At 34.9% G+C, this 27,140-nt stretch overlaps 1 protein-coding gene across 3 annotated transcripts; it reads right to left on the bottom strand.

Annotated features, from left to right (window-relative positions):
- Positions 1-1,855: 1,855 nt before the first annotated feature.
- Positions 1,856-25,605, bottom strand: Rab9 (RAS oncogene family member Rab9). 3 transcript variants are annotated; one of them, XM_089733475.1, is made up of 5 exons: positions 25,543-25,605; positions 24,975-25,202; positions 16,652-16,852; positions 11,393-11,535; positions 1,856-10,677 (listed from the first exon to the last, which is right to left on the bottom strand). In XM_089733475.1, the coding sequence occupies exons 2-5, from the start codon at positions 25,170-25,172 to the stop codon at positions 10,545-10,547; spliced, it is 675 nt and encodes a 224-aa protein (XP_089589601.1). In that variant the 5' UTR covers positions 25,173-25,202; positions 25,543-25,605; the 3' UTR covers positions 1,856-10,544. The 3 variants fall into 3 exon arrangements, with proteins under 3 accessions (XP_089589601.1, XP_028033504.2, XP_028033503.2); XM_028177703.2 differs by lacking the exon at positions 25,543-25,605 and adding an exon at positions 25,274-25,453; XM_028177702.2 differs by lacking the exon at positions 25,543-25,605 and having other exon boundaries at positions 24,975-25,511.
- Positions 25,606-27,140: the final 1,535 nt, after the last annotated feature.

Below are 27,140 nucleotides of genomic sequence, written 5' to 3'. Positions count from 1 at the left end.
TACATTTTTATGCGTTCTAAGTATCAAGGTTTATCATCTATCTTTAATGAGTTTTAGCAAACTACAAAAACAGAGAAATAATGTACAAAAATAATGCATTACATCTGAAATGTTGAAAGATACACTTATTATCAATTTATACAATTGTACATTTACAAGTATATATTTACAAACACAATACGAAGATCTTTGCTAACGTTGTTGAAGAAATAAATAATTTCAAATGATAATTACTTACTATCTCCTTTTCTATATTTAATTTGTCATGTAAAATTTCATCAGATTGGTGAGAGTTATAATAGAATCATAACAAATAAACTCACTATCTCGTATATATTATTAGGATTATATTACACATTACTTCTTCTAATACTGATAATTCCGGGTTATATTTGTAATTCCTATTGCAATCTATGCCTTCATATTTTCAGCTCAATTTTCAAAGGCAATAAAAAAAAAAGCTGAAAACATTCTGAATCGGTTCTACTTATCCTTTACTCTCAAAGCATACAAAATGTTGTGTTTACTTTAATTTATTAGTTGCATCAAGAATATGACAAAGAGGACTGTATCGTTTTGAGAAATAAAGTAGATAAATTGTAAAATAAATTGGGCTTATAGTGTGCCTATAGAACTGTTCCTTGTAATTCAGCGTGGTGTCGTAACGTTATTGGAGTCCATGGACATCGCAACATGATTTCCGCCACCCAGTTTGAGGTATGAGGTCGAAATGTTAGTTGTATTGTACAACGGCTGTTCTAAACTTCACACCGGAATGCATGACTACTTCGCGACAGAACTAGATAGAATGGCGGTGGAATACGCCTTACCACCAGTATATAGTACGCAGAGAACGCTGCTGTCCATATTTTGAATCCTTTAGTCGCCTCACGGGAAGGGCAAACAATTAGGTAGTTTAGGAATTCGCGTTGTATTATGTACGTAATGTTTGCGAGGTTTTATTTTGTTCTCAGATAATTAATTCACTATTATTCGGCTCATTTCTGGCAGCTCTGTCTTTAAATATGGCAGCATTTGGTTTTTTTTTTAAATGGCCGTTTAATGGTTTTAATATAAGACCTTTCTTACAATTCCAGTTTTATCAATGGTGTTCCCTCCTGAATACACGATTTTTATTTTGTAGTTTTAGGCTGATATAGATCGATGTATGGCTTTTAGTTGTATAATGTTAAAATAAATCTTTTATTTATATGTAAATAACAAAATGAAAGGTGTTTTCGTTGTTTTATTAATAAAAAAACAATCTAAAGAATAAGTGTTTGATTTTTTTTTGTTTATTTACCTATGCTAGTAACCTCGAGGGGTTATACTAGATTCACTGAACGTGTAGGCGAGCTTACAGAGTTTGGCCTAGCGAATTTGCTAATACTAGCTAGCGATTTTTCCAACACTAGCCCTAGCGAGGGCAGTGCTTAGTTAAATCTATCAGCGAATCGGAATCGCGACCCACTGAGATGATCCGGTCAGAACCTCAGGGGTCTAACTGTTTGAAGAATAACGAATGAACACGAATAATATTTGAGTCGACTATTATCAAAGCCGGCAATGTGACTTTTGGACAATTATTGGTAAATCAGAAAAACGAATTATTCACTTTGTATTCCATTGGCAGTCACAAAACTCTTCTGAACGACATCTTAGATAAATAACAGGTTAAGTATTAACCTTTATTTAATGCAGTTTTTGAACCGTATTCTTTGAAGGAGACGATTACATTCAAATCAATCTGTATTGACTTATCAATAACATTTTTTTGTCCAAATGCACAGATTGCCACCTTTGATAATAGACGACTCATTCATTCTGTTGAAGGATTTAAAATAAATGACAAAAATCGAATTGAGAGTATTTATTTTACTAAAAAGCATAAAATATAACAACAAGAATTCCTTAGATCGCAATCAATAAATATAACGATATAGTCAATGTTGATTTACTTCACACTATCCTTCAACAATCCGATGCGATTCACATACATAGGTACTTTCCAGTATTATAAATAAGGGTGTAATTTTCAAAAAAAAACCAATGTATATCACTTAATTAACATACAATTGTTTTGATGAAATTCACATCTGAGTATTCGAACTCATTGCTACACCAAATCGAGAGAACGAAATCTAAAAGGGACTTTATGTTTTAAGTACATTTACAAGTATTCTAATGTCAAGTTTACGTCAATAACAATAAAGTCCAATATTAAGCATGGAAAACGTATAATACAAAAAAAAATTGTTTGCATTTGTACGAGAACGTCAAATGGCGTAATTTCAATATATCGAACACTGATTTGCATAAGACGTTATTCAGTCGCTTATTACGCTGATTTAGGCGCGATTTCGCGCGTCTGCGTGTCGATCGCTTACCATTTCTCGTATGGCGTGATATTTGCACGTGAGTTATCTAGCAGGCATGTGGTGCGACAAATTCAATAAATTCTTCTCACATTTTAAAATTATAATTGGAATAAATGTTTTATATCCATTCCACCAAGTCAATCGCTCTCTTTCTCATTTTGTCAATGAGCATTTCAGTGCCGAATTAATTTAGTTACGCTGTTTCTATATATTTCTGAACACGTCCACTCGCGGGCACTGTTGAGTGCGTACTGGATAGACATGTGTAAGTAATGCGAGTGATATTACTCGGGTAATATTACTCTACGATGTAATGCAACATCACACATTACGCGAAGGAAACAAACATCACACCATCACCCAACATGTTTCTTTCTTTGTCGTGTAATGTTGCTTAATATACGAACGGAACCGAGCGAGCGAGACAGACCGATCGACGCAAAATAAATGAGCAAGCGACACGGAATTATTCCTAGTGATTTGGAACCGTATGTCCCGGCCGCTAGGTACATTTTTATACCTATGGTACGTCTGAATTTTAATATAGGTATTTGTGTTTATATTTTTCATGCGGCCAGCCGGTAGTTTCCCGCAAGTACTTACTTAATTTTTTATTCGCAACTTTTGTAAAATCGCTAGTCGCTCGTAATTGTTTAGTAATATTTCATATTAATTTTTGTGTTTGATTTGAATTACTTAAGCACTTGTTTGAAGATAGTTTTATTATTTGTTTTAATGCGTGTTTAATAAGTGAAAGAAATAACGGCGTCTAAATGAAAGTACAGTCCTCCTTGGATGCACTTTGAGGATATCGCGCCGAAACAATGCATCTACTGCTCTCGTATATTAACATTATTGTCGAGCTCAATTTGCAGTCTAAGTCGCCATATGAAATCCGTTCATCCCACAATAAATTATATTAAGTAAAAAATAAAATTATTATATTATTAAGTAAGTCAATCTCTGTCAAGTAATATAACAGTGTATTACAATACAAAGTTCATACTTTGTATTGTAATACACTACTGTAATGACACACCCGAATCATTACCTAAGTGATGTGTTGATACACATCACTTAGGTAATGATTCGGGTGTATAGATACAATGTATTCGTCGTCACAGTATCTATTGAACGCACCGAGTAATGTTAAGAGTGATGTGTAATGTTTTCGAGTAATATCACCTGTCTGTAAAAGTGATGTCATATCACATTACATTGAGGAGTGATGTTTTGCGCAAGTCTAGTACTGGACCATAGATTATACAATATATACATACATAATATTTATGATACTGGACGTAAATGCAACGCGCGATCAGAATCGCAAATGTAAAAGCCGCTTTAAAAATTAAACTTAAACATTTAATGTACACAACTGATTGTTAGAAAAAAAAAGAAGAAATGTATGTGATTTAAAAATGGAATGCCACCATTAGTTTCATACAGCCAACGATAATATATCAAATTTGTTAACTTTATGGTTAATGCACTAGATATAATACTATCGATAAACAAAAATTTATCGGCAAAAACACACCCCTAAGAGTTTTCTATGGTCTAATATAATAAATACCCTTTGACATTAGTCAGGTTAATTTGTCTAGGCATGTAAACTAAAAAAAAAACAACTCTAGATACATTATATTACATAGATATAAGATATTATATTATATTTAGAAATCATTATCTTTTACGTATGTTTCCTAATTTTTGTGTGGGTGATTCAATACTGCTTAAGTTTTATTACATAGTTTTTCGATAATTTATTACACACATATTATAAAACCAAATAAAAATTTACATAACATTATAATATTGTAAGTATCATCATTTAAAACATATTATACATATATTTTATTGATCATTCTGATATGCACGAATTCGACATTATCGCTACACAACAGTTAGCCAATGACGTAACATTGTAACAACGTCAAATATATATTAGGTATGTAAATTTTCTAAATAACATTTATTTCTTTTTAATGTCATATTGGGATAATTCTTTTAAAATTATCGATATTTAATATTTTAATTAGTGTAAGTTATAAAAATAATAACATTACATTTTAGTAGCATTACTGCATCTACGCCGTGAATAGACTAACAGCCGGTAATTCAATAATTTTTTTAATTTTAATAAGGCCTAATTATTAATTAGTAAGAGAGGTAGAATGTTCCCATTTTATTGCTTCATGTGCACTCCTTATTGCATACTTACCTCTATGTTAATACCAATAAAAAAATTTAAATACTTTTTTCTGCTTGTTTATTCAATATACTTACGTCACAAACTTAAATGCGTCTCATAAAATGAGCTCGATGGAGCAAATTTAATTAAAATTAAAAGCATTTTTATTTATGACCGTACGTTTTAAACAGTTTTTTTTTATGTTAATGAAAATCGTGCGCTCGACAAAGTCATTAAAGATAACTTGTTTCTGAACTTTGTTATCGAACATATTCTTCAAAGAGAACGCTTCTATGATCCTCAAGGATCGACTACATTATCCTGCTTCATAGACATTTCAGTCGCAAATAGTGTAGACGATACAATGTCTGTCGACATTAGGTTATTTTTTACGGAGCGCATTTAAGTTAAAATCCCATTAAACTCACTGGTCAAAGCAAAATAATTGAAATAGTCGATAAAAAGGATTTCGTTTTTCAATTATCAACAAAAATTACCATTACAGGTTTAAATGATAAAGCAATTTATAGTCCAAGAGCTAAGTTAGTTTAGTCTAATTTTTCTTACTTGTAGAATCGTGCAGAGTAATCGGTATGAATCACTAAGTAAAAAAAAATTGTACGTCCGTTGCTACGTGAGCAATACTACAATTTTCACTGACATCTTATGAGCCCGCACGGGTAAATGAGTCGACTATTATCAAAGCCGGCAATGTGACTTTTGGACAATTATTGGTAAATCAGAAAAACGAATTATTGACTTTGTATTCCATTGGCAGTCACAAAACTCTTCTGAACGACATTTTAGATAAATAACAGGTTAAGTATTAACCTTTATTTAATGCAGGTTTTGAACCGTATTCTTTGAAGGAGACGATTATATTCAAATCAATCTGTATTGACATATCAATAACATTTTTTTGTCCAAAAGCACAGATTGCCACCTTTGATAATAGACGACTCAAATACAAGTAGTGTGTTTCGATTTTAAGGGTGAAGCAAATGTTGTTCTTTACAAAATGATCTTAGAACTCATGTCTCAAGGTGAACGCCGGCATTTATGTTGTTGTCTATAGGCTCCGTTTAAGCACTTAACACAAGTGTGTTTAGTGTGAGTTTTCTAACGTTCTCGATAGCGTAAAAGTTAGAGTTGGAACGTTTGCTTACGTTTGCCGCTAGGGGCGCTGTTCCAACTGCATACAAATTTGAGTTAACTTTTACGTTATCGAGAATGTTAAAGAACTCGCACTAAGCACACAGGTCAACCCATCTAAGCAATTAAAAATCTGCTCGCTCATCTCACCCGACACGCACCCTGTCACGGAACGTAGCTTTTAAGATCTTAGTCTGGCAACACGGTCTTAGAAATGTCGGACTTGTCAAAAATATGTCAAAGGAACCTTTTGTAGCTTTCTGTTTTTACTTAATATTGTAAATGTGCTAAATACACGGTGATACGGAAGAAAATGATGTATTAATCATTAGCAATATTTTCCCTCAAGATCCGTCACACACCCCTTTGCAACATTTTAGTATTAAGCTGAACGCAACAAACCTAGTTTGTTTATAGCTTATCTCGATTAGCTTATCTCTTGATCTACAACCGGCTTTAAACTTGATGTAGGTACGTAAAAAAATATCTTAATACTATCGAGTAGGTAAATAAAAGAAATATATAAATATTGTTTACAGTACTGTAATAATACCAATGCATTAGAAATGTCAATTCCGAGAAGTCGTGAAAATACTACATGGTCACAATAAACATAGTCAAAGCCACTAAAAATGCACCCGTATTTCGGGAATAAAGCCTTCGTCAAACAGAACGCGTAATTAGCGCGCGTCAGAGCGCTAAACTGACGCCGCGCTATGACGCCGAGATGTGTTGTAATACTATGGTAATATAACGTCAAACAGAGCCCTCGCGCTATAAGTACGCAGCGCACTGTCGCGGCGTTAGGACGCTTTGACGTCAGGCGTTGTAATTTTTTACAAATTTTATTTTAGCGTCCGTGTGAATGTGTATTACAATACTAGATAATGCCCGTAAAAATGATATAAATAGTTAGAAAATACCGATGCTTCTACAATGCCACATCTGAATCACTCGATTTGTTTATACTTTTAAATTTTCACACTGCTATCGAAAGGCACTATGATTTGGCGAATGCGTTGCGTCAAGGAGCGTTGGACACATCTAGTCAATTTGAAGAGCGCGACGTTAAGTACGCGGCGCTAAGTACGCGTTCTGTTTGACGAAGTCTTAAGAGAAAGAACATGTTTACAAATAACACAGACACATTCAACCTTTGTTCACACTTGCATTCCAGCAATTACCTTAACATTCATAAACGCTAGCAACAATAAAAATAGTAGCAATCTCGTAATAGACTCGAATATACATACAACAGCTTGATTATTAACTAAAAAAATTGCATCATTATTATCATAATTAAGCTAAGCTTTTAAGCTGAATTAATTAAAGTGATAAGCTTAAATCACTGGAATACCATATTTATACCTTCTTTTAAAAAAAAAACATGATTATATCTACATTAAAAACTTATTAAAAAAAAAGCAATAGAGTCCCTTAAAATGCGTGCCAATTTATGAAAATAAACTTTTTTTTTGACATAGATTTTGTGTAACGATGCCTTATCTGAAATCAATCTACATTTTGTATGTCATAAAGTAAGTTTCTGTACAGTGTGCTTAGTGACAGTTTTTTAACGTTCACGATAGCGTTAAAGTTAATTTAAATTTGTATGGCGTTGGAACGTTTGCCTACGTTTGCCGCTAGGGGCGCTGTTCCTGCACACTGATCAACTTTTAGTGGACTCAACGAATAATACAGCTAACTATTATACACAATCAAAGGACGGTTCAATACTATTAATTTAAGAGTTATGCTAATATAATATTTATATATTACCTAATGTAATAATACAAATTATGGTCGCATTACACGACTATATACCACGCAACCTCTGTACTGTTTCCAAAACAAAAACGCAATAAATAAAATATAATCTCTTTGGTTTTTTCTCTAAATTTTTTATTTGTTTTTCCATTGCGAGAAATATTTTTTGTAAGATTTACAATTTAGTTTAACTTATGTTCAGGGGCCATATAGATCCGTCATAGTGCGCGCGTCACACAAAAACGACTTGATATTTTTTTTCTTTTTTTAGTTTACCTTCTTAAGACACTTGGTATTTACTTATAAATAACACGATATATATTATATCCACTTGGTATACCGATATTAGATTTTTAAGAAACTATGCGCGTTTACAGTATTACACGATAGATGGCGTTATTAGTTTCCTGAATCGCGCTATGACGATTTACATTTGTTCACGTGAAGTCGCGGGTGAAGGCTGGTTCTTACCCGGCGGGGTATCCCGGAACACCAGCGACATCGCCAGCATCGCCCGGGCGGCTGTCGGGTGTAAGAGTGCAGGGGAGTCGTTTAGTGCGGTAGGACCCTCAAATTCCTCGGGCCCGCGGTCTACTCCCAACATCTGCAGATCGTCAAGTCCCCCATAGCCCGTGCGCCCCCTAGGCGTGGGGACCTCGTAGGAGGTTCGGCACCCAGCCCGAAAAAAAACAGGCTAATTTGAAATAGAATGGCAGCAACTTTTTTTTGCCTACCAAATCGTTGGCAGCCTAAGGGGCTATTGCAACTTCACGCGGACCGGTAGGTGAACTCATGGACTCAACCTGAGAAAATTTGCTAACCCTAGCCCCAGCATGAGCAGTACTTTGCAGAATCTACCACCGGATCGGAATCGCGACCCACTGAGAAGATCCGGCGAGAAACTCAGTGGGCTGAGTCTATGGGTTTAGTTCGCTGGTCAAACTCTTCGTCGTAATCGACGAATAGGGTGTCTTGTGAGTCCACGTGCTTAGGTACCACCCGCTGCCTATTTCTGTGAAGCTGTAATGCGTTTCGGTTCGAAAGGCGGGACAGCCGTTGTACTGTAAATACTGAGACTAAGATCTTACTGCTCATTTTTTCGGATTTACTTTATGATTGTCTATTGGATCTAGTAACCATTTAATACCAAGTGGGCGGTGAGTTCGTACATCCAATTAAGCAATAAAAAAAAATTTAAAACAATCTTACTGATGTGCTACTGTTTAAGCACTATCAACTGGAATTTACGGGGCTAGTGACATTTTCACAGGAATCTGCTTAATTCCATTATATGGGTTTTTTTTTATTGCTTAGATGGGTGAAAGAGCTCACAGCCCACTTGGGATTAAGTGGTTACTGGAGCCCATAGACATCCACAACGCAAATGCGCCACCCACCTTGAGAACCTTCTAAGGTCTCAAGTATAGTTACAACGGCTTCCTTCAGCCACCTTTCAAACCGAAACGCATTACTGCTTCACGGCAGAAATAGGCGGGGTGGTGGTACCCACCCGCGCGGACCCACAAGAGGTCCTACCACTAGTAATTACGCAAATTATAATTTTGCGGCTTTGATTTTTATTATACGATGTTATTCCTTCACCGTGGAAGTCAATCGTGAACATTTGTTGAGTGCGTATTTCATTAGAAAAATTGGTACCCACCCGCCTGGGATTCGAACACCGGTGCATCGCTCAACACGAATGCACCGGACGTCTTATCCCTTAGGCCACGACGACTTTAAAATGGACTTTAAAAAAAAGGGTTTATGTTATTAGATACCGTTTACGGATTAAACCACACAACCGATTTTAATATCGAAAAATTAAAAATCGTACGTCACATAATATAACCTTATCTTCGAAAATAACTCAACACGATATTTTTAATATCGCGATCGAAATGGTAACACGTTGGGAGACAGAAAAAACATAGCTGTCAAATTATTTGAAAAAAATCACTCGTCCATTACAATATATTAAAACGATATAGCTTTTAAAAAAAATATATGTTTAAAAAAAGAAAATCATATTATATACGAGACATAGACATATTATATACGTAAACCGAAGATAATACTATTTTAAAAAAAATCACTAACAAAAAACACTTTCACAACCAAACATTCTTAGATTTGGTTTTTTTTTTAAATTTCCAATCTTAAATTTGTTCGTAATATTATTAATTGGAACAATTTTTATTCAACAAAAATAAATAATACATTTTAAAACTCGGAGCAAATAAAAGCATAATATAAATACGAAGTATCATTGTTGAACGTGTGAGATTCGATTTTGTTTTTTATCTATTTAACAATGTTATTACGAAATTAAAATTTATTTAGAACGCGGCGTCCTTAAAATGCTGAAATACTCGATAATAATTTGTTCATTCGATTTTGTTTATTTGCAAAACAAAACAATACTAGTGGATATATTTTTGTTTTTTGTTATTATTATTATTATTATGCAGTCTGACAAATTTACGTTTCATGGAATGTTTAAAAATTAGTTTGCCTTCGATTCGTACATTTTGAGGTTCTTTATCGGCCATCGAAGGCAGGACATAACAGAATCGCTCTGTATTCTGTCTCACTGGGCCGGGGAAATACCGGAGGGGAATTCCGGATTTATAAAACTCCAAAACGATAATGTCTGAATCATTTTTAACATATTGTATTATAACAACAATTATTAATGTATTTTTTAAATTAATTTACTACTTTAGGCATTATAGTTGGAAATCATTGGTTTCTATGGTAAATTTAGGAATGATAGATCGCATTTCTTTCGACTAATACAAATCGTTGAATGAAGTATGAGATGTCACGACGTTTCAAGCTTTACGGTAAAACACTGAAGCTTTTGTGCTTTTTTTTTCTTTTTCCACAGTAAGCGCACGTTATACAAGAAAACTGTGTTTTACTAACTAAAGGCATTCTAAAAATACTCTACTCTGTTGTAAGTTTCAATGTCAATGTCAAATCGCTTACTGACGTCATCTAAGCCTATGTTCCCGAACGACACTTCTGACAGGTGACAGCTGTCAACACGATCACACGTCAGTGATCCGGGAACAACACGTCGCCCGGAAACCGGACACGGTTCCGTTGCCGTGCAGTGTCACCGCATCAGGGTGCTGGAACATTCCCAGCTCTTTCTCGGCTCTTTGGTCCAGATCTACCCACCTGCAAACGATTAATCTATTAATAGACTAATCCTTAAAGTTTCGCCGTTATCAGATTAAAATGATAAGATATTTTCGGACGAGATGTAAGAAAACCCTTCCCGCAACGGAAACGTCAACAAACTACTTCAAAATCAAAGGAAACTATTTTCTAAGCAAAAATGCTTTTAGTTTTAAAAGGTTCACATTTCATGAACCAGCAATGTATAGAGACGGTTTGTCTAGGTCGTTGACCTCGCGCGTCGTTTGGGATGAATTTCTCGGTTCTCCTAAGGCAGGATAGGGAAGGCTACAGCTTAGTTTATCTTGGTTTGTGACAATCTTCAATATCACTATTGGTAAGGACACAGCAAAGTTGCTACCTACCGATATGTTACATTGCGTGAATTGTTAAGATAAATTTTAAAATACAATGTCAGTCGCGATTAGTTGTTGTCTCAAGAATTAGCACTACCCGACTACCGTTTTCGGAAATGGTAATCTTACGCCACCTACGGTCTGACACGCCGATTAAGTCCAGCAATATTCATTTAGTAATAGATATAAAAATAGATTTCTGATTTATAAAGCAATATTAATGAAACAAAAACATAGTTACAATGCTGAGGAGCTATCGGACTTAAGAAAGACAATAATCCACTAGCGTTGGCGGCTATTGAGAGCTGTTTTTTTTATGTATTGTACTATACTTTTTTTTCTTATAAAAATACGCATACCTCTGGACCGCCATTGAGAATGCTTCGACGACATTATTATCGTTTTTAGCTGAAGTCTCTATATACGTCGATATTTTGTTATCGTCACACCACTGTTTCAGCTGATCGTGAGTCACCTCTCTGTCCTTGCTCGGCACGTCCGACTGGAAATGACGAATTACACATCTTACCAATTAAAAACGAAACTAGATTACATATCGACGCTTGAAAGGCAAACGTGACTAAGCGATAATGCGTGAACTTTACAGTAGACTAATTTAAAGTTGAAATACCTGAAAAAAATTTATATTTTAACGAATCGGGCTGTAGGATTGAAATGATTTTAATAGACTTAGAAATATATATTTTTTGCGCATCGAATATGGTTATTGCCTATCATTTATGTACAAAGCAGTTATTGTCGCTTAGTCACGTTTGCCTTTCAAGCGTCGATATGTATTTATTTTTATGGCGAGGGTTTGTTGGTATTAATTTTCATTACACGTTTTTATTGTTTCATCGTGGATGTCATTCGTGAACGTGAGTTTAGTATATTTCCCATTACAAAAATGTATACCTGCCTGCGGGATTCGAACATCGGCACAGTCGCATCGCTCGATACGAGTACACCGGCCGTCTTATCCTTTAGGCCACGATGACTTTAAAAGTATGTCAATTTCACTAGAACGAATTTAGCTTGCCTTCAAATTTTAGAAATACATTGCTAATACACGTCCTTCCTAGAATACACTATACTTTTCACAAAGCATCACTGAAATATTACAATGGTTTAATTCTATAAGGGTTCAGCCATTGTGCATATTATCGCACACGAACTTTTAATGTGGATTTAACGATTTTACCAAACGTATTCATAGATAATATAGTGAATCGGTTCCAAGGGTTTGGTGCTTGTGTATAGCTCCCATGACCGCATTGTTTGGACGTGCAAACTCCACCAAACATGAAAATAACTTAGCTAATGATAATATTATACACGTCCTTCCTAGAATGCACTATACTTTTCACAAAGCATCACTGAAATATTACAATGGTTTAATTCTATAAGGGTTCAGCTATTGTGCAGATTATCGCACACGAACTCATAATGCGGATTTAGAGATTTTACCAAACGTATTCATAGATAACATAGTGAATCGGTTCCAAGGGTTTGGTGCTTGTGTATAGCTCCCATGACCGCATTGTTTGGACGTGCAAACTCCACCAAACATGAAAATAACTTAGCTAATGATAATATTATACACGTCCTTCCTAGAATGCACTATACTTTTCACAAAGCATCACTGAAATATTACAATGGTTTAATTCTATAAGGGTTCAGCTATTGTGCAGATTATCGCACACGAACTCATAATGTGGATTTAACGATTTTACCAAACGTATTCATAGATAACATAGTGAATCGGTTCCAAGGGTTTGGTGCTTGTGTATAGCTCCCATGACCGCATTGTTTGGACGTGCAAACTCCACCTATTATATATATTATAGTTTTTAAAGTTAAGCATCGTTACGATTTATTGTTGAAGTTTAAAATTTAATTTCACAGTTTAATAGATCGCTTAGTTACACAATTAGTGTTGGGCTGTTAGCGATTAGCATTGCGTAAGTGTCATCACCAACGACCTGTTTCAATTCCAGTAAGTCTACAGTTTACTTTGTTAGTGACTATTCTGCGATTCATACTTTGAGCACGATGCCTTTATGGAAGAAACCGGCGGGAAGGCGTTTATTAAAATTTGCGTAATTACTGGTGGTAGGACCTCATGTGAGTCCGCGCGGGTAGGTACCAACACCCCGCCTATTTCTGCCATGAAGCAGTAATGCGTTTCGGTTTGAAGGGTGGGGCAGCCGCTGTAACTATACTGAGACCTTAGAACTTATATCTCAAGGCGGGTGGCGCATTTACGTTGTAGATGTCTATGGGTTCCAGTAACCACTTAACACCAGGTGGGCTGTGAGCTAGTCCAAGTATATTAGCAAAAAAATATACAAAAAACATTTAACACGTTGCCATGTAGGTTACCGGTGACCTACTGAACGCACTGATGTAATTATATCGATTTCTCTTTTCGATCTTCTTACTAAGGCGCCGGTATATCTAGTAGTCTGAGAATGAATCTATTTTTAATATACCTAAGACATACATTAACAAACAAAAGAAAGCAAAGTTGGGCAATCCAGGCGCTTAGTAACAGAAATCGATATAATTACATACGCGGCAGTCAACGTGTTAATTTTCGCCGATCGTATCGTCAATAGGGAACTGGCAGTTATTTTTTAAAATTATCGATGAGCGATTTCATATGTGTGACGACGTCATTTGGGGCCAAAATAAACAATCACCAATATATATATTTTTTGCTTATATGGGTGGATGAGCTCACAGCCCACCTGGTGTTAAGTGGTTATTGATTGAAGCCCATAGACATCTACAGCGTAAATGCGCCACCCACCTTGGGATATAAGTTCTAAAGTCTCAAGTATAGTTACAATAGAATAAAATATGGTATAATTTCAAATTCTGATGACATTACAGCCACGATAAAATGTTGGTCTGCGAATGTAAACGATCATACAGCTCGTCTGATTATGAGTGATCAATGTTGCCCGTCGACATCAGTAATGCCAGGGGTAAGGCCGAACCGTTTACCTAGCCATTAATACATGTAAACTACAAAAACCGTGAGTCGATTAGATACATTAGATAACTACAAATATTTAATCGCTCACAAGTTTCAAAAGGTTAAGCAAGTTAGTTTTTAATGATTCATTTACATATACACCTGTGTAGTCAAATATTTCCTTGTTAAGTTAACTCGGAATAGTTCGAGAATGTTCTATAAAAACAAACAAAACTATGTCTGATATTCGAATTTTTGATCCAAAATAACTACTATTATTGAAATTTCAATTAAGATGTTTGAAATAACGAGGGGCTTTTTGTTGTGGCTCCTTATATATTTTCGATCTACTTTCTTGTGAAATGGATTGATGCGCAATTCGTTAATTTCACAAAAGTAAAATAAAGAAATGTGAAAATGTTACCAAAAATGTTGTATGTACAATAGGATATTTTGGAGATTCGTTTTACGCTCGGATCCAGTATCTTTATAATCTTTACTATATTTAACTTTAGCATTCGGAGTTTGGCTGTATTTGTGTTTGCTTCTTTAGTTTGTTTCTGATGGTCATTACACAAGGATATCTCAGTTAGAGACCGATCAAACTTCCTTCGCGCGCAAATATTCGTACATTGTACGAATGTTTGCGCGTATGTGAAGGACCCTCAAACATTCATTCGCAAACTTAGCGGCTGTGCAAATGGGTTCGGTACTCAATTTGCGAACCCGTTTGCGCTTCCTCCTACACTTGTTTACGAATGTCTCACGAATTTCTCCTCCTTTTTAATTCGTCAACAGAACATTGAAGGGAAAAAGAGTTTTGAATTCTTTCCCAGACGTCATTAACAGTCATGCTGTTTTTATGGGATTTCTTTTGATGAAGATGTGTAGCGTACACAGTAGACGTCACGATCTATGAAAATAGCGAAACGTCCGTTGCCTTCGCAATCCTGGGCGCAACTGGTCACACGAATGTGTGGGAGACTACGCGAAGGGTTGCGGTTCGCGCGCTTTGATATCCGTTAAAAAACCGACACAGCTTGGAAAACCACGAATGCAGCGAAAAGTTTGCATAATCATTTGCAAAGTCGTCCTACACTTGTGGGTTTGCGTATTCGTGCGAATGTGAGTGACCGGGGTAACAAATAGATGTTTTTATTTCGATATATTGCAATAAGCGCACTGGTTCTGCTGGTTCTGTCTTGTTGATTAAGTATCATCAACCTGCATCAAAACCATTTCGAAAAAATTAAATATCAACTTTCAAATATTGCAACTAATACATAAGAAATGTAATATTAAAAACATTTTTATATAAATTATTCCAGAAGATTAATGTAAATGACCGCGGAAATAAACTGTAAAAATAAATAAATGAATAGATAAACAAATCACAGTAACCGGTAATATTATAGATAGTCACAGACAAAAGTTATTCAAAATAATTTTACCTACCTGTTAAATTATTCTAAAATTTTACGACCAGTTTTTTTTTACTCGACATTAACCTGTATTCGTTTTTCTTGTTCATATTCTCCATACCTACTGGTAGCGATAAGATATATGCAGAATTAAGCGGAGTTCGCGAAGTAGGAAAATCGCCTTAAATATTGTCTATTTTATAAATTTTTTTAGATGACTTTCAAACCAATGGTTGTTTCTGCACTATTGGATTAACTATTTAAGGTATTGAATCGCCGTCAATCGCGTCACACTACTAGAGCCAAGAGATCAATGTCTCAAATGATTTAAGATAATGGTTGTTGTTCAAATCTGTGCGGATTCACCACCGGCAAGTATCAAAATCTATACATATTGCAGCCTTTATTTTATTACACTCGGCACTATATGTTTCTATGTATGTTTGTTTGTATGTAACGAAATCTTTGAATTTCATTTTCACCGCTTTCAAGACGTCACATTAACTTAAAAATCTGTGCACGCATCAAGAGCAATTGTAATAGTTACAAAATTAGTAGACTAAGTAGCGGGAACATCATTTTACTGATACTTTACTCCATCCCATCTCATCTCGTGTCATTTAATTTTGATCCCTATTGATTAATTCAAATTAATCAGTTTCACCTCATTTCGCTTCATATAATTTTTCATATTCTAACAGAACATAAGAAGAAAATACAGGACGTGGCTTAAAGGTCCTCGTTTCCAGGCCATAAAATCTTAAAAAATTAAATAGCAACTTTTTATTTTGGGAAAATGCAAACGTATTTCTATATTTCTGTAATACAAATTTAGCCGTGAGGTATGTCACTATATTGAAATAATTTATGAAATTTCTACACATAAATTCAAGAAAACGAACTATCATACTCGTAAATATCTTAAATAAAATTGGTATCAACATTCGTTAAAAAAAAAATATATTTTATTTTTTAATTACTGGCTGTCGTGTTTTGTTACAAGTTTCGCGGCGCGATGATGATAAATATTCAGTGAAGCACTGCGCTTGCTAGGCCTAATATTAGTTAGCTCTCTCAGATTGAGCCCCGTGAGCTCACCTACAAAACCGTGTGTAGTTGGAATACCCCTTAAGCTACCAACGATAAGTTAGAAAAAATAAATAAAAAGTAAAATTACTATTATAAAGCTTAAATCAAAACATAATACATCCAAGTACCTTATTACCAACGACCATGAAAGGATATCTTTCAATGCCGTTCTTGACGCCGGCGTAATGCAGGAATTCGTTTAACCACATCTTGATGTTATTGAATGAACTTCTGTCATCTATAGCGTAGGCCAGTATGCATATATCCGATCCTCTGTAGAATGGAGTCCGAAGCGACTTGAACCTTTCTTGGCCGGCCGTGTCCCATACCTGTGACAAGATTAAAATTGAAATCATTATTTTTTTTCTTTTTTATGATCGAAGGTTTACTGGTGGCCCGGAGGTCTTTTTAGTTTCACCAGATGCTCCGCTATATCGCGGGCTCGCGTATTTTTTGTTGAACGAATAACGATTGAAAAAAATTTTTCTGTGAAAATAGTTACATTCTTTACGATCAACATTTTCAGGATTTGACATTAAAAAATAATGACACGTAACGGAGGGGAAGTCACGCCACTGACGTCATGAAATTCTTAGCATTTGTTTTTCTTTGATTTTGATACTTACTCGTTTTCACGGGTGGTTTCATTCGTGTTAGTGTACTGAAGATCTTTTTCTCGGATATAAGTTTAATACTTAAGACGAACCCAAACAAACAAGCTGTCAATAGTTGTCAAGTAAGACAACGAACGAAAAAATTAACAGAGCGAATTAATAATAATGATAATAATGTTTTTATTGCAAGTAACCATGACTCATACAAATTGTTAGTAAGACTTACACCTATGTTAGTAGTTATATTTACATCACAATGAATTACTGTCGTAACATCCCATGGGAGATGGCACCACAGCGACCCATGTATACACGGTCCAGCCGGCTTGCGATAATGAAAACTAATGAATTGATATCGCAATAAAAATTTGTAGGTCACAACTTAAAAATTTTTTTAAATGTTTTTTAGATTTCTATTATTATGTTCATTTACTCTAAAACCTTAGCTGTGAACTAAGCTTAAATAAATATTAAAATATATTACCACACTTTTTAAACTATCTCTACAATTTGTTTAAAATTTAAACTCAATCGAACAAATGACTCGCGAATGCATAGAACACTGATAAACACAAATAAACCTAGAAATGTTCTCAGTAAATATGTAAGAGGACGCTCATCACGTTATTACGAACACGTTAACCTTTTCAACTATTCTCGTTACATACATAAACTATTTTATGTATTTTTATTTCTGTGCAGAATTTAAGCTGGAAAAACCGTAATCGAAACAATAGAACCAGCCCTTTCTTTTCGTTTTGTAGATTTATAAGGTCACATGCATTTTGAAGTGCATTCGTAAACTTCTAAGAAATTTCGTCATCATCATCATCATCTCAGCCTGTCTGCTGTCCACTGCTGAACATAGGCCTCTCCAACTGATGTCCAGTGCGGCCGGTCCGTTGCCACCTGCATCCAACGTGACCCAGCAATTTTCACCAGGTCGTCGGTCCATCTGGTAGGTGGCCGTCCCACACTGCGTTTGCCAGTACGTGGTCTCCACTCGAGGATCTTTCTGCCCCATCGGCCGTCCGATCTTCGCGCTATGTGGCCAGCCCACTGCCACTTCAGCTTGCTAATCCTACGGGCTATGTCAGCAACTTTGGTTCTTCTACGGATCTCCTCATTTCTGATTCGATCTCGTAGAGAAATACCAAGCATAGCCCTCTCCATAGCTCGTCATATCACAGTCATATTATGATATAGACTTCGTACTGGTTGTATTTTGTATAAACTGCATCAAAGTTTTTTTAATTTTTATTGCTTATATGGATGGACGAGCTCACAGCCCATCTGATGTTAAGTGGTTACTGGAGCCCATAGACATCTACAACGTAAACGCGCCACCCACCTTGAGATATAAGTTCTGAGGTCTCAGTATAGTTACAACGGCTACCCCACCCTTCGAACCGAAACGCATTACTGCTTCACGGCGGAAATAGGCGGAGTGTTGGTACCTACCCGTGCGGACTCCCAAGAGGTCCTACCACCAATGATTACGCAATTTATAATTTTGCGGGTTTGATCTTTATTACACGATGTTATTCCTTCACCGTGGAAGTGAATCGTGAACATTTGTTGAGTGCGTATTTCATTAGAAAAATTGGTACCCGCCTGCGGGATTCGAACACCGGTGCATCGTTACATACGAATGCACCGGACGTTTTATCCTTTAGGCCACGACGACTTGACGTTAATGAAAGTTAATGATTAATTTCAAAATAATATTTTCAATAAGTATGAAGTAAGCAAGTTTTTAGATTTGCATCTATATATATAAAAATGAATTGCTGTTCGTTAGTCTCGCTAAAACTCGAGAACGGCTGGACCGATTTGGCTAATTTTGGTCTTGAATTATTTGTGGAAATCCAGAGAAGGTTTAAAAGGTAGTTAAATATGAAAATGCTCGGAATTAAATAAAAATAACAATTTTGGTTTTTCCTTTGATGTGTCCCCCGTCGGACGAATTCCTTTTGTTAGTTTTAATTGTATACAAAAGTTTAGGTCTTTTATTTATCTATTGAGGCACTACGTCTACCGGGTCAGCTAGTATTATTATATGAAAAAGCGAAGACTGGCCTTTAATCATTAAAAAATAATGGAACGGCAGCGAAACAGATTATTTTATGCGGGAAACGAATATTTACTTCTGCTCTCAGATTTAGGTTAGGTGTATATCAATTAGTCCTTTCCTTTTAATGCCAATACTTTAAAAAAAAAAACATCTATAATAACAGAGACACATGAAACGTGAATATTGATACTTCCGAAATGAAATGTAAGATTCATACATTTTACAAGATTCATACATTCATACTGGTGGTAGGAGACCTTGTGAGTCCGCATGGGTAGGTAGGTACCACCAAGCTGCCTATTTCTGCCGTGAAGCAGTAATGCGTTTCGTTTTGAAGGGTGGGGCAGCCGTTGTAACTATACCGAGACCTTACAACTTCTATCTCAAGGTGGGTGGCGCACTTACGTTGTAGATGTCTATGGGCCACCACTTAACACCAGATGGGCTGTGAGCTCGTCCACCCATGTAAGCAAAAAATAAAATAATTCTAAATTTAATGCACGCAGCACCTGACAGATAAGACCTTAATACATATTAATGAAGCCGATAAATAGCGGTAAATTTTGCAAGAGTTCCGAAGGCAACATTTATATTACGAATATGTATGTGTATTTTGTACACATTGATACTGGTGGTAGGACGTCTTGTGAGTTTACTGGTAGTAAGACATTTTCTGAGTTTACCGATGGTAGAGTCCGCACGGGTAGGTACCACCACCCGGCCAATTTCAGTCGTGAAGCGGTAATGCGTTAGGTTTGAAGGTTTGGGCAGCCGTTGTAACCCGTTGTAATAGTTGTCTATGGGCTCCGGTAACCACAGGTTAACACCAGGTGGGCTGTGAGCTCGTCCACCCACCTATGCAATAAAACAATAAAAATAAACAACTAATATAATCGAAATACAACGTATAACGATTTTATTCAAATGTCAAATGTCATGTCAATATTTATTATTTGTCAAATGTCATATTGACAAATAATAAATCGGAAGGTGGATATTTTTGTTGAATATTATAAGGCAGAGGATCTTCTGATTAAACCGCTAAGAAAACTTCGACTAGAAGGTAAAACACTAAAGTATTAGAATGTTAATGTAAAATTTTATATTTTATATTTGACAAGAATGCTCCTTTAAAATTCAAATTGTAATTTGGCGAATTCTTGCCAATATGTAGTATTGTTACGCCGCTTAATCTAAAAAGATAATTTGAAGAACCAATAAACTTCGTTAAATTTCGTTTACTTAGTAACTAAGCTATACGTAATTTTCTAGATTGCCGTTTGTTTAATGATCATATTATGCACGAATGAAATAGATTTCTTAATCCAACCATAAATGAATACCATAGGTGACTACTTTTACAGTTTTATTCTTGCGTTTATTGTCATCAACATATTAGTTACGAAAAAAATTTATAGAAAACCCAAGAAAATATATAGTATAAATATATAGATATGATATGTACCGAAATCAAATGATAGACCATTGTGGAGAGAGTTATTCACTCCCCACACTCAAGATTTTCGTTAATAGGTAGTAGGTACTAGTAGTAAGTAGGTAGGTAGGTAGGTTCAAAGTTGGGACCACGATGCAAGATGTTTGCAGGTTTCTTGTAGGTTAACATTGACGGGTGGATCATCATAATTCATTGGCCTGTTCGCAATGTTTTTTACAAAATGACGTTTGGTTACGGTGATGCAGCATGTTTACCAGGGTTACTTGTTTACTGGACTTAGTTAGTGTGCTTAGTGTGAGTTTTTTAACTTCGGTGAACATAGAGGCGCTCTTCCAACTCGATACAAAATTGAATTAACTTTTACGCGATAGACAAGTTAAAAAAAACTCGAACTAAGCACACATGTGATAAGCTCTTTTTGATTTTAGAAAACCCTGCGAACGAGCGTGAATTTTTTTTATTGCCCTTGTAGGCAGACGAGCATACGGCCCACCTGATGGTGAGTGGTTACCGTCGCCCATGGACTTCAGCAATGCCAGGGGCAGAGCCAAGCCGCTGCCTACCTATATGTATACGAATAATATACTGTTTGTTTAATTGTCAGATTATTGGTGTTAATTTAAAAATTGTGAGCTTATTGTGTTACATGCATGAATTGCAAAAGTGCCTATATTAAATATGAAGAGCATTTAATCATCAGCGTCTAAATATGTGACCCCGGCAAGTGAACTCGACAGTAAATGAATTGGCCGGCTGTCTTAGCGCCGTCACGACACAAGCGTGGGTTAATTGAGACCGACCGATACCTCTTCAATGTTAGGCATGGTTCAGGCTAATTTACCGCTGACTCTTTGTCCACCACCGATTGTAAACCAACGCTCACTGATCTCCAGGGTGGATGGGTATAGATAGATTGTTATCTCAGGTCGGACTAGCAGTCCTTTGGTCCTCGTAACACAAGCATCTGACGCGAGTCACATCACTAGCAAGACAAACGTTTCTAGACGCGGCATTTGTTTGGCTTCGAAGGCATACGAGAATACAACCCACCTAATGTTCACCAGCGTTCATTGACGCTATGTCAAAAGCTGCTATGTAGCGCTGACACCTCTACTCAAATTTAGTTTTAAGGACATGTCTTAAATTATGACTCATAATATCGCGTCTCGTCAGCCACGGCACCGGGAAGACTCCTAAATGCTCATAAAGCTGATCATTAATCTTTGAATTATTTCGAAATATTGTAAGCGCCTTATTGCCACTCAAAAACATGCATATTAATATAGATTTTAATGAAGAATTAGTTTATTTTTCAATAAAATTTCAACGGATTCCATTTATTGCGTATTAAACGTTAAAATTGAAATGTCATTCTTAAAGATATCCAAAGTGTTTACAAAAAAAATGTTTCTATGCGTTAAATTTTTCTATGCGTTAAATTTTTTTTTAAAGTAATGTCATTTATATGCTAATATTGACATCAAAAATGTTTAAATGGAACAAACTAGAGGTAAACTAATTTATTCTTTATAGTTTGTGCAAAAAAAACATTATTAATATGGGTATTATAGATTTTCACATAATATAAAAGCACATTATGGATGTTAAAATATTTGCAACAACAAATTCCTAAGGAACATGAACATTTTCTATAAATAAGAAAAAATTACGTCTACAGTGTAGACTCTACACTGACATGACAGTTTACTTGGCAAGATTTGGTATAAGTATGAATATCTAGATAGGGAATATATAGATCTCCCTCTCTGTTTCTCTCTGTTCTCTCTCTGTCTCTCTCTCTCTCTCTCTCTCTGTCTCTCTCTCTCTGTCTCTCTCTATCTCTCTCTCTCTCTCTCTCTCTCTCTATCTCTCTCTGTTTCTCACTTTATAAAGTATTCAGTCAAGATTTCTATTACTGTTAATAGCGACATGTGTATAGAAAAACTAGTAACTATACTTGATACCTTAGAACTTATACCTCAAGGTGGGTGGCGCATTAACGTTGTAGATGTCTATGGGCTCCAGTAACCACTTAACACCTGGTGGTCTGTGAGCTCGCCCAACCATCAAAGCAACAAAAAAAAAAAAAAATATAATATGTATTAATACAATTTTACATTTTTAAGTGGTTGAGAATCGCGTGTGCTCTTGTAGGGAAGTGCCATCATCTTTGTTCCTGCTGGAAAGCAGTCATGTCTTCCAATTGAAAGGTTGGTGGCAGTCATTTGGTGATGTATACAAGTTCCAGTAGTTACTTAAGACAAGATGATCTTTGAGAGTCGTTCACTCATTCTAAGATACATTCTAATATTGGGTCATGTCATGAGAATACAGAAGTCTTGATGCTACTCTCATTGGGAGCATGACTTATTATGAGCTTGCACATTTAAACACAATACCATGTCTTTTTCTTCCTCCTGCTATCCTACATTTGTCAGTACAGCAATCCATGGCATTCTCACACCCTGTTCTCTCATATCCTCTCTCACATAATCCATACAAGTTTTTTAGGCCACCCCTCTAGGTATTTCTGGGTACTACCAGCCAGACTATATCTGATACAGAACAACCATTTATACCAATTAGCAAGCTACTCGTTATAGTCAGAATACGTTCTGAATTTTAATAATAAGACTTTAATGCAGTTGAAACTGTTATGTCTAGTAGAAGAATCATGAATTAACCCAATTTTCGACACATAGTAGGTAGATCATTTGATGTGGTGCAGTAATATTTAAAAAATGAACAAGCAACTGAATTTCAAAATTGTGGACAAGTACATATTATAAAGCTTTGAGGTATTCAACTTTATTATGTTCTATGTGATGTAATTTGAGGCGAAAACAAACAATGAGCTAACATTAACTCATACACTCATACACAATTGTTTACCACATATGACATCATTTACGTATTTCATTACAAATCTTAGTACTTGTTTGCGGGATTCAAACGGACGTCTTATACTTTAGGCCACGACAAATTAGATTATTAAAAGTCTTGAGTTTTTTTATTTAAATAATTATATGTGTTCTGTAAACAGTTTGGTTAGTAATAAACAGATATGCTGTTTGTGTGTCCTCTATTGAGGGCATCTGCTCATCAGTAGTCTAGTCTTATAATATAATGTCCTTTTGCTTTAGTCATTTATTACTGCTCTGTTTTAATTTAGTAGTTACCATGCCATTATCATTTAGTATTTTTTCAGATTACCTTGAGACATTCAGTTTTATGGATTTCCCGATTTATACTTGTAATATTTGGCTAATAGTGAATATATATATTGGAAAACATGGGACATTACCTAAATTTCGTGGCATAATTTTACATTTGCTGCATTTGCATTGTACTATTTAAATATTGAAGGCTCAAATGCTGCCCTAAAATTATATAGCAAAGATCTAGACAGGTTTCAAGGTACTCTTGAAATTTAGAAGCTGATTATCAACCAAGTCTTGTTGTTTCCACCCAGTTTTCAAGACAGCTGAGCTTATATCTTTTAGTTACGGATATAGTGTGAATTATATACATTAAGCATGTAGAGAGGCTGAAAAGCAGTACCCTTGATCTTCTAATGACTATATTATTTTTAACATTTCTATCAAATGGCTCAATGGTAGAGTACTGTTGCCCAAAACCAAACTGGTGATTAGTGATGATTTTTTTTTAAATATCATATATAAGTCAGTGTGTCAACAGTCCTTAGTCCGTAGTTCCGTCCTCAGTCCGTAGTTCTTAACTAGTCTATATTGGCAGGTTGTTTTCTAATTTTGTGAACCATTAAAATTTGTTAAACTTTCCAAAGTTTAGGAAAATATTGGTTTTAAGAAGAGGGTTGGCTATTTGTAGTCTGTTATAACTTTTTGTAAACTTCCACTAAGAAGTTATAACCAATTGAAGCAGTGGCTATTGCCAATGCCAGTTGAGATTCAAAAGGGTAAGTGTGCCATTTATGCAATATTTGATTTAAATTTGTACTCTCTTTTGTGAAGTTTGATTTATTTATATTTAGAGAGCTTTCATTGACTTGAAAGCTTTTTGTCTTTCATTTTTATATTATTTATCAATTAATTATAATTTCTTCTTTTTCTTCTAATTAATTAAAAACTTTTTATTATTTTTTGTTAGAGATGGGTTCCCCACCGAGTTAACAGTATTTCAGGACTACAATTGTCTGTAATTATCAGATATCCGAAGGTACAATTAAAAGTCAGTAAAATAACAAAGAAAACTTGATGAGAATAAGCAATGAATGTTAATTTAATCTATATTTGCTAATTGATTAAATCTAATTTAAATATATTTACCTGGAGTGTATACTGTTTTCCGTTTACTTCTATGGTTTTATTCATGAATTCAACACCTATAGTGTGGAAACTATGATCATCGAAATGGTTCGAAATGAATCTGCTCATCAAACATGATTTACCGACTCCACCGTCACCGAGTATCACAATTTTCAATAAAGTGTTCTTGTTCTGATTTCTTCGATCATTTTCCTCCATTATTTAAACTAAGTCAGACATTATCTAACACTGAAACGAATTTTTTATTGCAACAGCCTTGAATCTGACTACAAAACGCGGTTGTTTAATTAATGACTCACTTTTTAATTAGTTTCAAAGCGATTAGTTTAGTCTGAATAGTGTGATGTAGTTATATTTTCAAACTTAAAGCTTTCGTTTGATTATTGTATTTTCAATTAATTTTTTTAATTTAAAAACGACCAGTCGTTTATGAAGGTGAACTAGTCAACAACATGAACCACAACCAAAGTAAAACATCATCCTAAAAATTGACTGCACACTGCAATGTCACTGTCATTGATTCAATATGTCACTGTCACAGACTATCCGGAGTCTTCCATAGACCTACCTACTTCAGTGGAGTCTTCACTAGTGTACTGAGGACGAGAACCGCAAAATATTCGAAATGTCGTAGATAGTGTACCTAATAAATAACAATAAAAACACAAGATTAAACAGTAAAAGTAGTTTAAGTTTTTATTCAACCATTCCCTTACTTAGCACCTCTTTTAACCTAAGTAATTGTTTTTTTAATCAAGGATTAATTAAAAAATACGAGTGCTGCCTCTTTTTGTTAAATAAAAATAAATAAATAATTTTTTTTTTTTTTTTTAAAGAAATAAATAAATAATAAATAAATAAATATTTTACTAACAATCACGCCACGTTAACTGGTCCCGTGATAAGTTCGTAAAGAACTTGTGTTACAGAAATAGAATGTAAAAATAGAATAGAAAGATTTAATTCGGTGAGCTATATTATTATTCAATATTCTAAGTCTTTGTAAAAATTATATTTCCTTTCTGATATTTTATGCTGAAATCCATATTGCATATCATTAGCTATTTCTAAACGCTGAAAAAAATTGTTACCTTTTTTTCACCAGTACAGATTTGACATATTGGTTTTTAACGAATTTACTTTCGAATTCATTATTGTAATTATATTAACAAGAAGAAAATCTAATAAAACAACAAACATTAGTTAAGCTTAAGCTCAGCGAAAAGCAAGAAATGAGCGTGGGTCGCATATATCCACTTAAAGTAGCAGTAAAAAAATGAATGAGTAACTACGACAGAGGACGTGAGTTCTCGAGTTCGGAAGTCTCAGGAAATTCGTATCTTTTAGTATTTTATTATCATCGTATTTAATTTCAATTCATTTTATTCTATTCCGTGTTATTCAATCTCCTGTTGTAATTAATATTAAATAAATCGACTTCATTTATTTCTCTTGTTTCCATAGCGTTTTCAGTTTTCCTTAGAACAAATATCAGTCTGGAACAATTAGTAGCATTAGGCTTAAGGACGCAACATAGGTTACTAGAAAGACTAAAAAAAGAAGCTCAATTTGAAAAGAATACCTCTACCCTCTATAGAAAAGAAGAAAGAAGAAAGTCTAAAGCTGTATGTAGAGAAGACGACTTTACCTGCGTTGTCGAGGAACTTTTTTTGCGGGAACGCGATGAGTGAAGTTGTGTGATTTGTTTTATTTTGTCTATTTAGTGTTTCTTCGGGTTTAAATGTGTAATAATGGTGGTTTATTAACTGTATAATATCTGTGAAAGTGCACAAATGTGGGAAAATTAAACAAAGCCGCTGGACGTAACTTCTCAGGATCCTCCAAAAAGTCCACTGAAAAGATCTTAGTAAATGACCACAATTTTAGTGAGACTATATTTCATCCCATATCATCTCATTTCATTTTATTTCATCCCAGTTGATTAATGTCTCAAATTAATCATCTTCATTTCATTTCACTCCATAATATCATTTTTCATAAAAATATGAATATAAATTAAAATAAGATATGACTTAAGGGTCTCAGTTACCAGGTCATAAAATCCCTTAAAAAAAAAACATCTGGAGTATTATAAACCAATACAGCGCCATCTCTAGTTGATCAGTGGATTGATTTCAATATTTAATGCTAAGCAGTCAGTATGAT

The sequence above is a fragment of the Bombyx mandarina genome, chromosome 15 (genome assembly GCF_030267445.1).
Source record: "Bombyx mandarina strain Sakado chromosome 15, ASM3026744v2".
Classification (NCBI taxonomy): Eukaryota; Metazoa; Arthropoda; class Insecta; order Lepidoptera; family Bombycidae; genus Bombyx; species Bombyx mandarina.
The sequence above is the reverse complement of the archived record's forward strand: the minus strand, read 5'-3'. Positions and strand labels throughout refer to the sequence as shown.

Excerpts from the sequence above, each read along its gene's own strand:
- Rab9 (XM_089733475.1), bottom strand. The coding sequence starts at position 25,172 with ATGGAGGAAAATGATCGAAGAAATCAGAACAAGAACACTTTATTGAAA. Across the intron at positions 16,853-24,974 it reads GAAAACAGTATACACTCCAG|GTATGGGACACGGCCGGCCA; the intron begins GTAAATATATTT and ends ATCTTGTCACAG. Across the intron at positions 10,678-11,392 it reads TTCTCAATGGCGGTCCAGAG|GTGGGTAGATCTGGACCAAA; the intron begins GTATGCGTATTT and ends AATCGTTTGCAG.